The following is a 19,667-nucleotide window of genomic DNA, read 5'->3' on the forward strand; positions in this document are numbered from 1 at the left end:
CCTTATGTTTTTCTCTTAACCCTTTTCAGTTTTTGATTATTCTAGGCCTGAGGGAGATTCCTACATTATTAGAGATTTTACTTGGATTTCAGAATGACAGGTTCCCATACTCCAATAATATGTGGCATTTTGATAACCTTGTAGCAGCCTTGAATAACAAATGGCAAAGAAATGATGTGGAAGAACTATGGATGCTCTTCAAGTGGTCTATTATAGGGAGCAACTCTGGCCACACAGATATGCAGCTGAATATTCCTCTCTGCTCCATGTTAGCTTAAGTATGTAGTAAAGTGTTTCCATTTATTGTGCCATGGGATACAGAGCAATTCTACATGTGGACGAGGGGAGCTACAAGAATATTATATACCAAGACTTGAATTAGGATGAGTTTCAATAAACGCATTTTACCCATCATACAAAATTATAAACAGGACACAAGCCATTAAAACCTTTGTTATTGTCCATTAACACCACTATCTAACAAATTACCACATTTATAAGTGGAAATATCTTCCAAAAAATGTCAGGCATCTTGTTTGAAGCCTCTGAAACAAAATAATTTCTGTGATGCATGTATAGTGATGCCAAGAAATCCATCTGCCAGCCAGAATTTCATCCTTGAAACATACCTTGTTATGGCAGCACCAAAGAACACAATGAGTTTTGTTTAGAGTGTCAGTCTTCCGTCCCTGGACTGAAAGGATTAGTTCTAAATTGCACATTATTATGTAAGACTGCATGAAAATGTTTGCTTCTTTTGTCCTTAAAAGAAATTCATGGTGTTTTATAAATAGCAAAAAAAAAAAAAAAAAAAAAAAAAAAAAAAAAAAGTAATTGCACTAAAGAAATCCATTCTGAGAGCTACAAGCAGTGGATCTGCCAGGCATTCTGTTTTATGTTATTATTTATTAAACACACAAAGGTCAGGGGTCTTCCAAGTACACTCACATGTTGGATGTGGTAGGAGGCTAAGGAGAGGCCATATAGTGCGATGGCTAAAAGCATAAGTTCTGGTGTCAGTCAGATCTGGTTTTAGCTTCTCTGACTAATAAATGTGACTGGGAAATTTACTTACGCTCTCTGTGGCTCATTTTCCATATCTGTAACATGGAGATAAAAGTATTCACCTTCTAGGATTGGTTTATTGGTTAAATGAGATAACACATGTCATTTACTCACCAGTGCTTGGCACAGAGTAGATGCACAGTTAACAAGGCAGATAAGAGTAAACACTTTCAATAGGTATTTTGTGTGTGTGTGTGTGTGCGTGTGTGTGTGTGTGTGTGTGGGTGTGGGTGTGTGGTGTGTATGAGACAGGAGAAAGGGTGCGAAGAGAGATGGGGGAAAGAAAGAGAGAAAGAAAGAAAGAAAGAAAGAAAGAAAGAAAGAAAGAAAGAAAGAAGAAAGAAAGAAAGAAAGAAAGAGAAAGACATAGACAATATTTTGGAATACACATATAAAGAACACTGTTGGAGACACAGTATACTTTTGCACCTGCCCTGGCACTTCTATGTACCCAGTGTCAGAGGTCTGTCCATTGAACAGGACTCAGCTGTCCACTAGGTAAGACAATTGGAAAGCCAGCAAGCCATTACAGTGTCACTACAAACAACTTAGAGGTTTTTTCTGTTATTATGGGAGGAAAGTCCCGTGTGATATACAAATAAAAGTGGACTTTTCTAAGGAACAAGAATTGGGAAAGGAGTAAAGAAAAGATTTTGAGGTAGGCAAGGCCTTTTCTCCCTTTTCAGTGAACTGGTGAGGTCATTCCTATCTTTAATCTTTGTATGTCAGACTATTTGGAAGAAACACATTCTGCAATATAATACAGTAATCTTGCCATTATTAATTAGAATAATAATTTCCATTGCTTAAGGATTATTTCTGTAATGGTTTTATTCAAAAAATAATATGCAAGTTTAGCCATGTATGTTAAGAAACAGAATATCAGTGGCCAATTTCTAATTTTTAATGGTTTTTCAAAAATACAGATTTTTATTTTACCTTACCACAGCTCTGTTCAAAAACAATTCTGTTAACAACCTTCAAATAACCTTTTAAAATATTACTCATGAATCTACGCACCTCAATAAAATGTTTCCTGTTTTTCATTTCCCCAAGGCTAAAGTGACACAATTATTAGCTTTCGATAGGGTTAAACAATAACTACCCATGCTTACTTTTGTTAAAGAAGGGAAAACAAATATACCTTCGAGCACTGTAACAGTTGAAAAGATTCCCATACTTCAGTTCTTTTTTCTGTTTTCAAAAAATTTTTAATGTTTATTTTTGAGAGAGAGACAGAGAGAGACAGAGAGACAGAGAGAGACAGAGAGACAGAGAGAGACACAGAGAGAGAGAATGGTGGAGGAAGAGAAAAAGGAGACAGAATTCAGAGCAGGCTCCAGGCTCTGAGCTGTCAGCACAGAACCGAACACTGGGTTTGAACCCATGAACGGTGAGATCATGACCTGAGCTGAAGTCGGACGCTTTACTGACTGAACCACCCTGGCACCCGTCTTCTTCTCTGAAACACAGAGAATTTTTTAAAAATCAAATATTTTAAATGAAAATTTTCTCTACTTCTAGTGCTGAATAAAATCCTTTTCCTTTTACTGGGAAACCTCTTTAATCCTGTGTAGTACTAGTTATCATTTATCAGGTAACACGTATATGCCGGGGATATATCTGTAAACAAAACAGGTCAAAATCCCTGCCATCACAGAGCTTACAGTCTAGACAGAAAATGAACAACATGAATATGGTAATAAATGATAAAGGGAAAATTAAGACAGGAAGAGATTAGGGAGTGTCAATGAGGTTGGCAGTGGGTGTGGTTTTAGGTAGTGTGGTGACAGAAGGACTTTTGACATTTAAAGAAAGATGTGAAGGAAAAGATACCCTGTTTTAAGGAATAGTTAGCAGGCCAAGTGGAGTCAGCTAGGGAAATAGTAAGAAATGAGAGATAAGAGAAGCAGCCTGGTAGTCTATTTTAAGGATGTTAACTTTTATACCATTACATTAAATGTCACTATAAGTATGAAATAGGACATCATTAACGGTACCTTCCCTTTGTCTCTCAAGATTCATGCTCTACCCCTTTCCATCCTTGTCTCTGGCCCAGGGAAGCTGAGCTGTGTTTTTCTACTCTTCCTCATGACCAATTGCATTTCTTCCTTTGGGCCACCTTCCTCCTCTTTCAATTGTCCAAGTGTTCCCTCTGTCAGAGAAGCAGAGATTGAGCCAAACTGTGTTTCTCTGGATGGATAGTTCTCAACTGTGCCCTTAAACTCACCTGCATCCATGTGAGGAAAACCTACTGAAATACAGATTCCTTGGCCTCACTGAAGATGTTCAATAAGTATCTCTGGGTTTGTGGCCAAAGAATCTGCATGTTGATAAGTTTCCCAAGGTCAGTTCTTTCTTACTGTGAGGCTTGCAGATTAGAATTCTAATTTATAGAAACAGCACCCTTCTGATGGGCATCCAAGCAACTTCTTATACCTGAATTTTCATACCTGAATTTTCCTTGCTCCAAAAGGGAGAACTTAGAAAATTTGGTTGGGCTCTATTATATTTTGACTGAGTATACCCTACTAAAATTTTATTCGTATTTTTAGCCAATGCTTATAAAATATTTTATTTTGCAAAATATTTCATCATTAAATACTACCCATAAGAATTGTTTTGCACTGTCCTTATCAATTTGTGTCATGTGAGACAATGTCTTGTTTGCAAATTGATAACTTGTGGGGATTATCTATGACCTCTACATGTTTTTGTACAACAGCACTGACTTTATTTTTGTTTAAGTGCTAATATTTCCCATCTGAATCATTTTTCAGCATCATACTTGAATCAGAAATAAGGATACCCAAACGTTACTACTAAATACCATATGTTATGCTATGTTTTTGTGCTGTTCAAGTTGGTAGCACTGAACTTTGAAGACTTTTTTCAGAGTTAATGGAAGGAAATTCACTCAGTGACTTAGATTACCACAGAATTTGTGGGGAGGAGTTCACATTTCCCAGCAGCATATACAGCACTGCTTTCATATTACTTGCACTCTTCCGTGAAGAGAGACACTAGATTGATATTTTACAGAGTATTTCTGTTACAACCTCCAGAGTTCAGCACTTTTACACAAATATTGTCCTTTCAGGTTTTTTATTTTTTTAAGATTTCATAGATTAATTTGCCCTGTGCCAAATTTTGCTATTTCAGGATACTGAGGCAAACAAGACTGTCAGAAATAAAGACCAAGGGATGCAACTGTCATATACCAAGCAGATAATAGTAAATATCTACCTAAGTAGCTGAATCCAATCTCTCTGAGGAAGACTGGTTCATTTGGCCTCTTACTAACTTTGAATTTTTTTCCTAGCAGAGAGAAGGTGAATATTTTGATTGAGGGAGCTGCATAACTGATTCAGCAGAGACCTCAGGTTAAACTTGCCTTTCAAGCTGGAGAGGATCCGATGGAGTCTTTATGGCCCACTCTGGCAGGACTATGTTTACAGCAAATACTCAAAAGCATACAGTTCTCCTTAAAAATTAGGATTTGCAGCTGCTGGCTAAAAATACATCCAAATGAATGCCAAAAGCTGAAGCAAAAGCTTGTGAACCTTTTAATAATTGTATTGCATGAAATAAAATGTCTTGAAAAAAAATTCTTACAGAATTTCTGTTTCTCTATCCCTTTGGTTAAACTAAGGCAATGTATTTAATATGAGGGCATTTTTCATAAAGTAAAGAAACTCCCCACTTTTCAGAATAAGTGTGCATTTTCTTTTATTACTGAAAAGCGATACAAAAGTTCTAAATGTTAGACATATTAGACAGTAAATGAGGATTAACTATTAAAAAGAAAAGATAATTTTATATTATATGCCTCTAGAGATTTTTTTTATGTTATTTTAGATTTTTACCTAAGAATTCTATAGAATCTTTGAAATCCTAAATCTGAAAAGGACCTTGAAAGTTATTTAGTTTAGGAATATTAATAACAACAACAATGATGTTAAAAACACAGCTAACCTTCGGGCCCTTACCATCTTCTGGCCACTGTTTTAAGAAATTTTGCATATGTAATCTTGGTCAATCATCACAACAACCCTATAATGTAAATATTATTAAATCCATTTGACATATAAGGGAACTGAGATGCAAAATGTTTAACTAACCTGCCTAAGGACATAGAGCTAGCAAGGGTAAGGGTTAGCACTAAAGCTGAAGAAACACTTGTAAAATTATGCCAGGCTGTTCTATCCATGGGAAGTGGATAGACACTTCCCATGGGGACACAGCTGTCAAGAGTATGATTTGAAGGTGCCAGAAGGTCTGCCTAAATACATCACCTTCAACACTATACAACACTGCCTCCAATTCCCACCAACAGAGAAAGTGCTTTATGAAAACATAATGCCCCCAAAAGGGTATGTTTTTAAAATAATACCTAAGAAAAATTGCCTGTTAATGATAGCAAGATGAGGCAGATGCATTTTATAGAAATTTGGATGATAAAAGGAGAAAAAAAGAAAATAAAAGAGCTGTTGAAGTTCAACACCATAATATACACTCTTAGTCAATTCTGGCAAAGTGAAGGGGTGATAAAGACAAAATTCAAGCAATTTGGCTTTGGTTGAATATGGAAATTATCCATTTTAAGCTATCTTCTCATTTGGGAGATGTAACCATACAGATAGTTAAATCTTTTCTATTTAAAATGGTAAAGTGTAACAGCAAAAATTATTTGTGTATAACTTTTATTTTCCTCACCACTTGCCTTTTGGAACAGAGATTCTTAAATAGGGCTCCAACACAGGATCCCTTCTGAAACATGAAATTTCCGATCTAAATGTAAGAATGCACAGCACCGTAAGAAGAAGGCCAGATTCTCATAAGTATATATGAGCCCTTTCAAAACAGTTGATATAGCAGAAAATCAATTTAGCCCAGCTGCACTTCTTATATATCACCTAAATGTGTGCCTGCTGAAGGTGGTCTTTAGCGGCTACAAGACCATAACATACAACTGCTTTGAATTATGTATCCTAATGAGCATCCAGGGCCACACTGAAGCTGACATTTTAGAAAGTGAAATATGGCATACAAAATGACCAAAAGCAGAGTAACATTACATGCCTCTGCTTTGCTAGAACCATTGTTCCTGCTTTCGCTGTGTTTCTGCAGCAACAGATGCAACTATTCAGGACTGGGTTTTAAGTAAATAATATACAACAAGGAAGTGAGACAGGTGTGTCAATGAAAGCTCTTAGGAAAGGGTTAGGCAATTGGAACGGGCAGTCAATTAATTAAAAATGCTTTTCAAAATGAACAAACTGATCTGACTTTCTTGGTGAGCTATTACCAAGTTCTTTTGAGTTCTTAAAACATTTTCTTTACTCTGTGTTTAACAACAAATGTGGGCCAATTGCTGTGAGTTAATTGAAAAGGATTGTTTTCTAGTTGCCAAGAAACGGCGCTTTCTTACATTATGCAGGCCATTATGTGCACAGATCAAGCTTCCTGATTTTTCTTTGAGGGTTTAAGAATATAGGCTGCCTGATTTAGTTGTCCCTTGAGGAGGAGCACAAATCAAGAAGGCTTTCAGGAGTGTTGTTCCATTTCAATTGACCAGGTAAGATTTGGATTTGAAAGTGCTACCTTCCTAATGCTTAACTTTTCCTAAATCATTTAAATGCTTTTATGTTGAATGAATGAGGGGATCAAAAATGATGACTTTAAATAGTTAGGGTGGTTTCATGTAAAATCATGTTAAGTTGATTTTCTTCCAGCTGAAGTTTCTGAGAGAAAAAAAAAAAGAGGTAGAGATAATAATAGACTTGTGAGACCAGCTCTAGAGTTTGTTTCTTCTTGATTTCAGAATAGCAAATACGTGTAAACCAAGAAGTTGTCAGTGTGTGTAGAGTTGAAATATTAAAATCATTGCTATGGAAGAGAATATCACTATTTCTGTTTGGAGAAAAGATTTCAAATCTTGTTTGACTTGTTCCAACTGAGAAAGGGGCTTTATATTTGTTAACTTCAATAGGAAGACTTGTTGATTTTATTTATAACTTGGTTACTCATCTCTTAAAACCACACATATTTTTATTATCCGTTTTCTGTTGGCTGTTTTCTTCATAATTTTGTCTTGAAGTTAAAATCAGGGTCCTTGTACTTAACAGTAATACTACTAACATGTTTGATCCAAACAAAAAAGTCCCCTTTCTTCCTCAGGAAGGAAAACCTCATTCCTTGATTTAAAGTCACTTGTTCCCAGGCTTACTTAATACAGTGCTCATGGTGGGTACAAGTACTGGAAAGGGACTCTGTGAGTCAAGTTTGTTGGTTCAAATCATCCTTCCATTCTTAAGGAATTCATATTTTCATAGATTTAGGTTGAACCCTACAATCCCATGAACTTAAAACATCACAGAGTTCATGTGTACTATACGTTGAAAACAAATTGATTTGAATTGCAAATTTGAATGCTGTTATTAATCTTTTTTTCAAAGTCATATTTTACTTCATCTCTTCCATGGTTCTCGGTTTCCTGGGAATATAGTTCCTTTACAAGAAAAATCATCAAAATGGATACAAGTCAGGTGAAATATTTGTTGTCTCGTTAGGGAAGTTTCCATTTGTTCAGAGTTTGAAGACACTTGAGTATAAATATGACCTGTGTAATATGAACCCCAGTTGATGCTGGAAAGAAATCATTGCAGCATGCCTTTACCTGATAATATGATTTGGGTTTTCCACAAGTGAACCAATACCCTGGCAATGAAACTATTATGTGGAATGATATTGATGAAGTGATCATTAAATCCATTTATTTTTAACGTGCCAAACGGGAGTCTTCTTTTTTGAATTCCTCCGCCTTTTTTAATTAACTAAAATAAAGAATCACAGTGTTATTAGTTCTCACAAATTTTCATTACGCTCTATTCTTTATTTATGTAGTAGTGAAATTGAAGCAGCCATTTAAATAAATGCATGGTTTGTGGTTATGTATACTTGGTGTAATGTGTTCCTATTTTTTGTTGGAGCTGCATTTGTTTTCAGGTAAGATGTAATTAAACAATTCTTTTCTAGTTTACATTCCTTTATTTACCTTGTCAAAAAGTGCTGGTTGCCCTGAAAATACACTTTTGATATTACTGGTACCATGGTGCTTAAAATATCTGTATTCTAAAGATTTTGCTCATTTTTGCAATTATTGGAGCAAGGTGACAGGTGAATATATGGGATGGATAGAGTGGAGTGAAAGACTGATACAGTGTCTTATAAGCAGACTTCTCATATCTAGCACACAACTTTTTTATCAGTATAACAGCAATTGTGATATTAATAAAACAGCTATAAAGAAGATATTTAATAGTATAACAAAAAGTCTTGACTTTATTTCTGAATGGTATTTTTTTAATTAAACAAATACTAACTGATGTTGATTTGCTTCTCTGTGAATTAGGAGTTTTGCAAAAAAAAAAAAAAAATGATGTCCATCTAGGCTGGGATGGAAATCAGTCTATAAAATTTTGTTCAACCTTAATTGAGAAGACACTGAATTCATTAGTAGTTTGTGGGTCACAGTGACTGAAATACTACAAAATGATAGACTTTTAAGGGCATTTACTGATATGTGATTCTAACGGCTTTGGCCCTTTATTTTGAGAGAGTGGGTGAATGTATGAAGGTGGGGAGAATGGCTAGCTGATGGTGTGGGGGAAATAAACCGTATTGGTAACGAGAGCATGCTTTTCCTGTTTGTCGCAAGAATATGAACATACTAAGACTATTTGACAAACAGAAATCAAGATACACTGTATTTATCGCATTACCCTGATGTACGATTCAAGAAACCCAGTCAAGTATGAGATTAATTTGACATATCTCATTTATAGTGAACTCAAGGTTTTTGACAATCATTTCTTCTACTGTAGGCTCTTAACATTTCTTTCATCTTCTACAAGTATGTTAGGGATCTTTACTAATCAGCATATCAATTTTTTAACATCATCTATTTTTTTATTTTTTTGAAAAATGGGATTATTTATTTCATGGTACTACTCATAAACATCATTTCAAAGATTCCTAAAAACATTGTGCTTTTGATAACTAATTTTCCCATGCACTTTTGATATGAAATTACCTAACTTTCGAAATTCAGAATAATATATAAAGTACTAAAGTGTTTTCTTATTCTCTTCTTACCTAAAATGATCTCTAATATTAGAAAATTATTTTCAAGATGGAGAAGACATATGCAACATATTTTAGTAATATTATTTGTCCTACTGTTGATACATAATCAGCACCAAACTTTACCTTGCTCTGATAAGGCACTGGGGATATTTCTTTCTTTTGTCCTTAAAGTTGTTGTTAAACTGAGATTTTTAACTCCTCAACTACAATGATATTTTTGAATCACTCTTATAAGTTCCTTTTTTTTTTTTTTTTTTTTTGCTTAAAAGTATTTCTAAACCCTGAGAATGCGGTCTCTCTTTTCCTTCTTTTTTTGAGCAGCTGTCCTCAATTTGGCAATGTCTGAAGATATTTTTTGGTCTCAGCAACAAAGGGGGTGGAGTACTCAGCATCTAGGGGGTAGAGGACAAGGACGCTGCTGAACGTCCTGCCCAGGACATTCCCTACAACAAAGAAGTATGGGATGCCAAATGTCAATAAAGCCGAAACTGAGAAACCCCACTTTACAGGTCTCAGATACTTTATTGTGGCTAAATGCATGATTATGGGTTAGAATTTTTGTTTTCAAACATCCTGAAATCTCATGTTCCTTCTTTATTCCACTTGCTTATAAATATTGGCCTACAGGATCACACCTAATTTTTAATTGAACTTTCTGAAAACTGCCTATGGAATGCCTAGGAATCATGATCTGACTGGATTATCCACTTTTCCCTTTCTTCATTATGACTAGTACCAAAATGACAATGGTCACATTATCGTTAAGCCCGTGTTATGTCCATATTACTAAACAGTGCTATGTTTTCATGATTTGTAGAATATTTCCCTCATTGCTTCAACTCGTGGATAAGGAAGGATTCATTAAGGCAAGACACTAATATCATCTATTTAATTGCTGTGTTCCTGATTTCATGTGTAAAGTCAACACTTCAACAAACTTTCACAATTCTATAGATATTTATTGAGCACCTATCATTTTCCAGAAATAGTTTTATGTTGGAAATTCAGCAGTGAATAATACATGAACCTCAATTTTGTAGTGATTATGTTATAGAGGATGGGAAGATCTCAAATCCCCTTTTCTGTCAACCATCTTTGATTTTGGTCTATAATATACCAAAAACAAAACAAAACAAAACAACAACAGAATCTGGTGCATATAAATGGTTGCAGAAGTTGATACTTTTTTTGCATGTAAACTCTGTTTCTTGGGGACTGCCAAGAACCTTTTCATTAATTTCTGAGCTTCACTTTCTGGCAAATGTCTCTATTTTCAACTTGCTTGGTGTTCATTCCAGAGAACACTGACTTTGAAGTAAATTTTGAATGAAAGGAAATAGAATATTTGATGAGTTGAAATAATGTTAATAAGAATAGTCAATCTGGCATTTAGGGGGGGAAAAGACATAAAAATAAAGATGGAAACTTGTGAGAGGAAAGAGGCCAGTCATGCCTGAAGTTTATTTTATTTTCTATGCCAAGAAAAATGGTAACAGGAAAGAAAAGAAAAGGAAGAGGAAAAAAAAAGGAGAAAAGAAAAAGAGCAGTAATGTACCTTTCCAGTATAAGTGTAACTTGGAATAATTCTTTTCTTCTGGTACATAGCTCTGTCTCTGGTGAATTATTTAGAATTCCTTATCTGTTTTATACTTTATTTCTCTGTAGTCATTGATGAGATTATTGGTTTCTTCTTTAGACAGAAAATGAAAAACATAAATGAAGCAATATAATACAATTTTAATGTTCTGGTCTCAATATGTCTTTTGATTTTATAGTTTCTTTCCTTTCCTAATGCTTTTTTTCTTAGTATATGCAAAATTATTTTCTTAGGATGTGCAGGAGTTAAATGTTGTACTAATATGTTAAAATGTGAATAAAAGGATTTGATGCTCTAAAATTCTCAGGCTCTGTAAACCTACCAGTTTTTAGGTAATCATTTAACTTATTAAGATGGTGTTTACCAAAAGCTGAGATTTATCCTCCCTCTTCTTTTTCATTTAAACATAAGTTGAGATCTTACCCAACTAGGGAGTTATTTGTGTAAGAAATTCCAAAGGAACACTATAAATGTGGCTACAAAAAGTGGTTTTAAATTATGTAAGTATATTTCCTGGAGTTTACTGAAAAATGAGAGAAATTCTAATACTATGGCTTATAACTGGTTTTCTAGCAATGAATTTGAAGAAAAGGTTGAATTTCATCTCAGAAGTCTTAGTGGTACTGACAGCAGTGTAATTGCCTTTGTTGTGTGAACAAAACAAAGAGAAGTATTTTCTTTTGTGTTCAAGTACAGGCTTTGCCATCTATCTAGTGGTCTGAATGCAGGCATATTTCTTAATGGATTGAGTAAAAATACTGATCTCACAGTGTCATTACAGAAACGAAATGAGATGGCACAGTTTAGTACTTGTCACAGAGAAATTACATAATAGTAAGTGTTCCCCCTTCTCACTCAGTCAGTCGTAGGCTATCCTAATTAATTTCATAGAAAGAATCTAAAGGAACTTTATTTTCTTAAACAATTTTTAATGTTTATTATTTATTTTTGAGAAAGAGACAGACAGAGCATGAGTGGGGGAGGGACAGAGAGAGAGGGAGACACAGAATTTGAAGCAGGCTCAGGCTCTGAGCTGTCAGCACAGAGCCCGATGCAGGGCTCGAACCCACAAACGGTGAGATCATTACCTGATCCAAAGTTGGCACTTAACCAACTGAGCCACTCAGGCACCCCTCTACGGGAACTTTAACTTTTTTTTTTAAAATGTTTATTCATTTTTGAGAGAGAGAGAGAGAGAGACAGAGACAGAGACAGACAGACAGACAGAGAGAGACATAGAATCCGAAGCAGGCTCCAGGCTCTGAGCTGTCAGCACAGAGCCCAATGCGGGGCTCGAACCCACAAAATGTGAGGTCATGACCTGAGCTAAAGTCAGATGCTTAACTGACTGAACCACCCAGGTGCCCTGGGAACTGTAAAGATCAACTAGTGCCTTACACATCTGATGCTTGTTTTCGTGATGTTCTCTTAACCACTAGCCTATGCTTTCCTCATGCTAATGAAGTGTTAACCTCCTAAGGCAATGGACATTTATAAATGTTATGTTGAAACATACAAAGTTGCCACTTTTATAGGTCAAACAGTTACATATTGGCCAATTTCATATGATTCAGCTTTCTATATATAGAGATATAAAAAACAAATCTTATTTCCCAAAAAAATTTCATATAAGTCTGCCATAATTTGATAATGCTAGAATGTAAATGCAGTTCCATTAGCTGTTTGAAAAAATTATAAAAAGACACAATTAGAAAAATAGTATAATCAAGAAGAGCCTTGAGCAGGGGTTGACAAACTAATCTGTGGGCCAAATCCAGCCTGCTATGTGTTTTTGTAGAACCCATGGGGTAAGAATTGTTTTTACATGTACAAACAGTTGAAAAAAATCAAAAGAAGGATAATACTTTGTGACACATGGAAATTAGATGAAATTCAAATTTCAATGACCATAAAAATTTTTTTATGAGTGGGAACAACTCATTTGTTTATATATTGTCTTAAGGCTACTTTTGTTCTGCAAAGACAAAGTTGAGTTGTTGCAATGGACTTTATGGCTTCTAAAGCCTAAAATATTATTTATTACCTGGCCCTTTACAGAAAAGGTTTGATGACCCCTGTTGTAGAGTCAAACTGCCTGTATTTGCATGCCAATGTCAATACTTCTAGGTAAGTTACTTAACTTGTATGAACCTTAGCTTACACATTTTTAAATAGGCACACTAATAGTACTTGACCTCATAGAACAATTATAAGTGCTTGGTACATCATAAATACTCTATAAATGTTACTATAAATATTAATATTCTTTCAGAGTGCCATTGTAAATGGGAATAAAAACTTACAGATGCTTGAAAAGCTCAGATGGGTGATAATTGTTGCATCAACCATATCAGGATAAAACAAGTCACCAGCATTCTGTAGACTTTAACAGTAGATTGTAACCACTTACTCATACAAATGATTGTAATATTTACATCTCATACCGCATGGACCATCTCAAGTTAAAAATATGTAAGTTTCTAAATTTGCAAGTGTTAAGCTGCAAAGTAGAGGCTGTTTTCTCCCTGGGACAATGAACATCTGCTGAAACAATTTGTCCAACTGAGTATTTGCCTCTGCTGGCCTTTTTTTTTTTTTTTTTAAGAAATGGAAAAAAAGATCATTGTTTAACTTCAACTCTTCTCATCTTCTCAACCAAGAAACGGTTTCTCTTGGGACTAGATGTTTCTGAGATATGGAAAAGTAAAGGGACCTCAGCTTTTTATTTACTTTTTCCTATTTTCAAGTAAGGGTAAGTAGAATTTTACTCAGAGTGCCATGTTCTTCTTTCCTTTCTATTTAAATATTGTTTGAAAGACCACAGGCTTTTCTAGATGATTTAAGATTTCTGTAGTGAATTGAGCTTTGCAGCCCTTTCTGAGAGAGACTGGGAGGTGGGGTAAACCACAGCAGAAAAAAGGGTCAAGTTTTAAAATAGAAAGACTCTTAACAAGTAGCTCAGATCTATTACTTGTATGCAAAGTCAGAAGGGTCTGGAGGGAAGATGATCCAAAATCTTGGAAGTAAAAGAAAATGTTCCCAAAGCTAAAATCCAATAGCATCCTAGAGATAATAGATGGTTTAAGTAGAACTGCTGATAAACTTCAAGTCCAAGACTTATCAGTCAGGCTACCTCTCCAGCTTTTCTACAGTGGTTTCCCCTGGGAAAGATGAAGAGAGGACTCTTCAAGCACTTAGCTTTATAATGTTGTACTTAAGAAGTTGGTGAATAATAACTATTAGAGTTCTCTGGGTAAACCAGCTTGAATTAAAGGTGCTTCTTTTGTTTCCTTACTTTAAAGTAGAGCTTCTCTGGTCCTTGGGGATTACACCAAGAGCAATGAGTCATATCTGAAATGAGGAAGGGAAAGTGTTGTCAAATTTCATGTTGATTCATAAGAGTAAGCATGAAAGGTTGTTTGCGTATTTCCACGGGCAGGGAAGCACAAGGGGAGAGCAGAGAATCAAATGTTTGGGCACTTAAGAGTTTCTATTTACTATGAAAGATTGAAGAAACTTGCTGTTTTCAAACAGAATGGACTCTATCATACATAAATTATTCCTGATTTTTGTTCTTTTCTAATTACTATTTTTGCTTATAATACAGTCAAGTATAAAAGAAAGAAAGAAAGAAAGAAAGAAAGAAAGAAAGAAAGAAAGAAAGAAAGAAAAGAAAGAGAAACTGTTCAGCTACCAAGTCAAAAAATATTTTGCCACCTGCTATGTATTTTGCCAGCCAGTTAAAATCTTTAGCATTCTTTGGTACCAAGCCTTAAGATGCTTGTGGGGTAGAGGGAAATTTTCCTCTGTTGGAATCTTTTGGATGATAGTCAAATACTTCTGTAATTTCCTTCACCATTTTTAGCTACTGTTGGCATCATTTATTTCAAGAATGCCTGTGGAATGTCAAGAAGATGCCAGATATTATTTTGAATGTTGTATTTTAATATAATATGAAGCTAAAGTTGTTCCTAGAGACTTCAGAGATAAAGGTAGAGTGCTTCCTTCTTATCTTTTAGCAAAATGGAAAGCTTTAATTAAGGACCAAATAGTTCTTTTGGTCAGTCTCCTACCTGTGAAAGTAGATTAGGAAGGAATTTTTAGCCTTTGGCTACAGGCAGGAACAGATTTACGTGTCAGGGTGGAGGAAGTAATGGAGCAGAAGGAAAACCAGAAGCTAGACTTATCACTTAAGTTATCAAATGGTCCAAATATTTGGTCCAAAGGCAATGACTTCATTTGAATTGTTTTGTCCTGGATGTGGGCATTTGAGTCCTCCTCATTTAAACCTTTCAGAATAATGATTCTAGCAACACTCTGAAATAAACTTTCTATAGTTATTTCCCCAGTCGAGTAAGTCTATAATTAGAAATTCTATCATTGCTGGCTAGCCTAATTCCCTGAAACATGCATATGAGGTTTGTTGTGCTGGCACCAATAGAGAAAGAATGATAGAGCTGGGAGGGACCTTATGAGATCATCTAATCCATACTAAAATCATTCAAAATACATGGTTCTTTAGTCACAGGTTTCCCAGGGATTTGTTACACCAGCAACTGGAGTATGACTAGGCCTATAACAATAAAAGAGGCTTGCTTGCCTTTCTGATCAAGAATCATTGCAATATCAAACAAAGGATAAATTCTTTTCTAAGAAGCTTATGACTAATTCAGGTCTCTACAAGCATTCCAGGAACAAGATTCTTTTTGGTTACCAAGATCGTAAGTGTGATTTTGGCCCAGAGGCTTAAAAACCAAAGTACATATGCTGTGTCTCATTTGTTCTGTGGGCCATTTCTCTCTTCATTCCTATGCTTTCATTCCTATGATTTTTTTTCCCCTTCTTGTTTTATTGAGAAACAACAAGTACAAGTATTTTTAGCTGGCTTACCTGAATTAATCTCTTATAGGGCTAACCTATTTGAACTAAGAACCAGAAACAAACAAACAAACAAAAAAACAATTAAAAGAGAAAACTCTTTCCTGCTCTATATATTTTTAGCTCCTATCCCATTATTTTTAGTTTGTGGTCCTGGGCAAGTCATTTAAACTCTCTGGGCCTCAGTTTCTTCTGTATTGAATAAGAATATGAGCCTAGATTACTGAAAGAGTCTCTTTTAGCTCCAACAATCTATAATGCAATCTATCATAAAGCAAAATTGTGACCTTTAGCATGAAGAAAGGGCAGTGGGAGAGAAACATGTTAGGAATTTTTCTCATTTCTCCCACTCCACAAATGCTGCAAATGGCTAACATCAGCGACTCAGAACTTTAGTAGGTATATTAACTTGGGTAAAGTTTCACCCAAAACTTATGTATTTAAAGCTGAAAGGGAGAGAAATTCTAAGCTATAATCTTTTATTTTTCCCACTTTTGACCAGTTTCATGACTCGAAACCTGTTCTATTTAAAAAAAGTGTTTTTTTAAGTTTATTTTATTTTCGAGAGAGGGAGAGAGAGAGAGAGACAGAGCACGAGCAGGGGAGGGGCAGAGAGAGAGGGAAACACAGAATCCGAAGCAGGCTCCAGGCTCTGAGCTGTTCTGCACAGAGCCCAACGTGGGGCTCAAACCCATGATCTGTGAGATCATGACCTGAGCTAAAGCGACCTGACTGGATGCCTAACCAACTAAGCCACCCAGGCACCCCAAAACCTGTTCTATTTTAAAATAGAATACTGAATAACATATCATGTGTTAGTTTCTTAAGAAACAACAGCTAACTAAAGTTAGTAGTTAACATTGGAATTGAATTCTTCTAATTAATAAAATATACCTTTTTACTTTTCCTCATATTTGGGGGATAAATGTGATTACTTCTGCAAATGCCAGGTATTTTTTCCTAACACTCCTTTGTTAAAATCCTCAAAACACACGCGCGCGCGCACACACACACACACACAAAGTTGAAAATATACTCCAGGAAGAAAATATTGCTAAAAATTTACTTAAAATTTTTTTAATGTTTATTAATTTTTGAGACAGAGACAGAGCATGAGTGGGAAGGCAGAGACAGAGGGAAACACAGAGACCCAAGCAGGCTCCAGGTTCTGAGCTGTCAGCACAGAGCCCGACGCAGGGTTTGAACTCGTCAACCACGAGATCATGACCTGAGACGAAGTCGGACGCTCAACTGACTGAGCCACCCAGGCACCCCTAAAAATTTACTTTTAATGATTTTATTCCATATGTAAAAATAGAATATTTTCTCTTTTTATTAATGGCTTTGAGAATGGGGAAAATAAGAGAATATTTTATTGATAAACCTCCTGCTATTTTTGAACTTTCCTCAAATGGCAGACACACCTATAGCTATTGGAAACTATTGGAAAGTTCCAATATTAATAAAATATCCAGTTTTGGTTAGACAGTATTATTAACAGACTGAGAAATGAGCTCATATAAAAGATCTAGTTATGTTTCATTTCCTGAATTTTTATGTCTAAAAACAGAAACATTCTGTCCACTTCCCATTTTGTGGAGCTATTGCAGAAATTTCCTGCCATCACAAACCTGAGAGATACTGAGTTTTACTTAAAAGCTGTATGTGGAAAGCCTACTAAATTTATGCCAATGTAGACTTGGTTCATGTGAATGATCTAGGAGCATATCTTTTCTATTAGATGATGTTAAGAATCAGTCTTAGTGACACATTAAATCTTTCAAAGACACCACTTTATTTTAACTCTCATCTACTTATTATGTCAGGCTGATGAAGTTTAGGTTAGCTCAGTGACACCATTGAGCATTATTAACCATTGTAAATAATTGTACATGGACAGATAATAGCTCCAGGAATAGCTGGTAACCAATTATAATGCTCATGTGTATATTTTTCTATCACTCTGAAAAGATAAATTTAATTTAAAAATTTCCACAGTATCTATAAAACCTGATTATGCCAAGTTAAAAAATTTATCCATATTATAGAAGCAAAATAATATAAATAGTTCTATGCCTTTTATGCGTGGAGTACACAAATTCAGAGGACATTCTGAAACAGCATCTGTGGCTTTCAACTTCAAAAACCCTTCAATTTCAATCTTCTAGTTTGTTTTCATGGTATGTTCTGTTAGTTCTTATTTGAAAATTAAGAATATACTTCAGATAATATCGAACTCAATAGGAAGAGAAAACAGTCTATTTTTCATTGGATTCACGGTGGTAACCACAGTAAAAGCCAGTAACTTGGTGAATATAGTAATGTCTCTGTGGAAATCTTGAATGAAGAACATATTTTTTGCAAGATGAACCGTGATGATAATTTCCAGGTATATCATTTATTTTCTAGATTGCTGTGCTTCAAGGAGACCTCTCTGGAGAATAATTCAAGCAATAAGAAAACAAATTTTAAAACATTAGATAAGACATTCAATATATTTTTTTCAAAATCTATTTCACTAACTTAGTATATATATATTCCAAGTAAGAAGCCATTAGTTTTATAATTGGAATTTATACATTTTAATTAGTTCAGAAGTCTCTTAAAAATACATTTATTTGAGAGCGAGAGAGCGCATGCAAGCAGGGGAGGGGCAGAGAGAGGGAGACAGAGGATCCCAAGCAGGCTCAGCTCTGTCAGCACAGAGTCCAATACAGGGCTCAATCTCATGAATGGCAAGATCATGACCTGAGCCGAGATTAAGAGTCAGACATGATTAACTGACAGCCACCCAGGTGTCCCCAGAAGTCTTAATTAAGAAAAACCTATACCTTGATGAACTACTAAGAAGAGTCATAAGATGAATGAATATGATCTGCAGACTGAAAATGATCCAGTATTGTTTACCCCAGAAATTATTTTTTTGTGTTTCAACACTCAGCTTTCACCTAATTGGCACATGATACAAATAACAGGTCTTTTAATACTCTGAGCCATTAGATGTGTGTCCAATGTAACCTACATTCACAAATAGAGGAGTACATTCAGTTTTGCACAGATATGAAGGATAAAGAAATTCAGAAGTTAGATTTCTGAAAAGAATGTAAAAGATTCTCATTTAGGTATTCACTCATGTGAATAGCTGCCTGATGGTTCTAGCCATTCAGTTTTCTGAGAGTTGCCTTGTTATACAATAGTTGACTGGAAATGGCCCAGCTTTTGCTCCAACCATGAGTTTCACATATAATTTTCTGGTTTCCCCTGCTGCCATCTCCCACCTCCTCCCCCACTTCCCATCAGATGTGGTGAATGTCAAGGAGTACATCCTCACTGCTTTACTCCTTGTTCTCAGTTCCTACTATTGCTAAATTATGCCTTTTACATCCTTCCTTTCCTAGCTATCCTCTTCTATCCATTCTGCATGGACCCAAATGTGAAACACATGGGTTTTCACACCAGGCAGTTGGGTTAAAGATTTGGGTTATATCTTAAGATATGAGGACATTATACCACAGCACAGCAAATAATGTTACACTGAACAGCAGACATCCCTGTTCACTGGCAGTGATCCCTAGTAGCCAGCATTTTTGCTCAGGATCTAGCTCCTGATGTCTTGCTGGGCCATCTTCCCTATTTCCTGTAATCTCCCACTGCTTTTCCTGGTTTTGAAACACTTGATTCATCCATCTCTTGCTGAAGCAAAATATTCTTCTCACTTTGTTATGTGGGCAATTTTTCCTTTGTCCAATTAAAAAAAAATTTTCTAATGTTTATTTATTTTTGAGAGAGAAAGACACAAACAGAGCTCAAGAGGGAAAAGGCCAGAGAGAGAGGGAGACACAGAATCTGAAGCAGGCTCCAGGCTCTGAGCTGTCAGCACAGAGCCTGATGTGGGGCTCAAACTCACAAACCGTGAAATCATGACCTGAGACGAAGTCGATGCTTAACCGACTGAGCCACCCAGGCGCCCCTCTTTGTC

General features: G+C 35.5%; 1 protein-coding gene across 6 annotated transcripts in view; it reads right to left on the bottom strand.

The window, feature by feature from the left end:
* Positions 1-19,667, bottom strand: part of LOC123599167 — a 112,278-nt gene that overhangs the window by 52,208 nt on the left and 40,403 nt on the right. For all 6 annotated transcript variants that reach the window (XR_006713015.1, XM_045480411.1, XM_045480408.1 and 3 more), the window contains one exon: positions 14,106-14,161. Coding sequence is in view for 5 of the 6 variants with exons in the window: in XM_045480411.1 (XP_045336367.1) it covers positions 14,106-14,161 (56 nt within the window). In the remaining variant the exon portion in view is untranslated. The remainder of the gene's footprint in view (positions 1-14,105; positions 14,162-19,667) is intronic.

This window comes from Leopardus geoffroyi, chromosome C1 (genome assembly GCF_018350155.1).
Source record: "Leopardus geoffroyi isolate Oge1 chromosome C1, O.geoffroyi_Oge1_pat1.0, whole genome shotgun sequence".
In the NCBI taxonomy this organism is placed as follows: Eukaryota; Metazoa; Chordata; class Mammalia; order Carnivora; family Felidae; genus Leopardus; species Leopardus geoffroyi.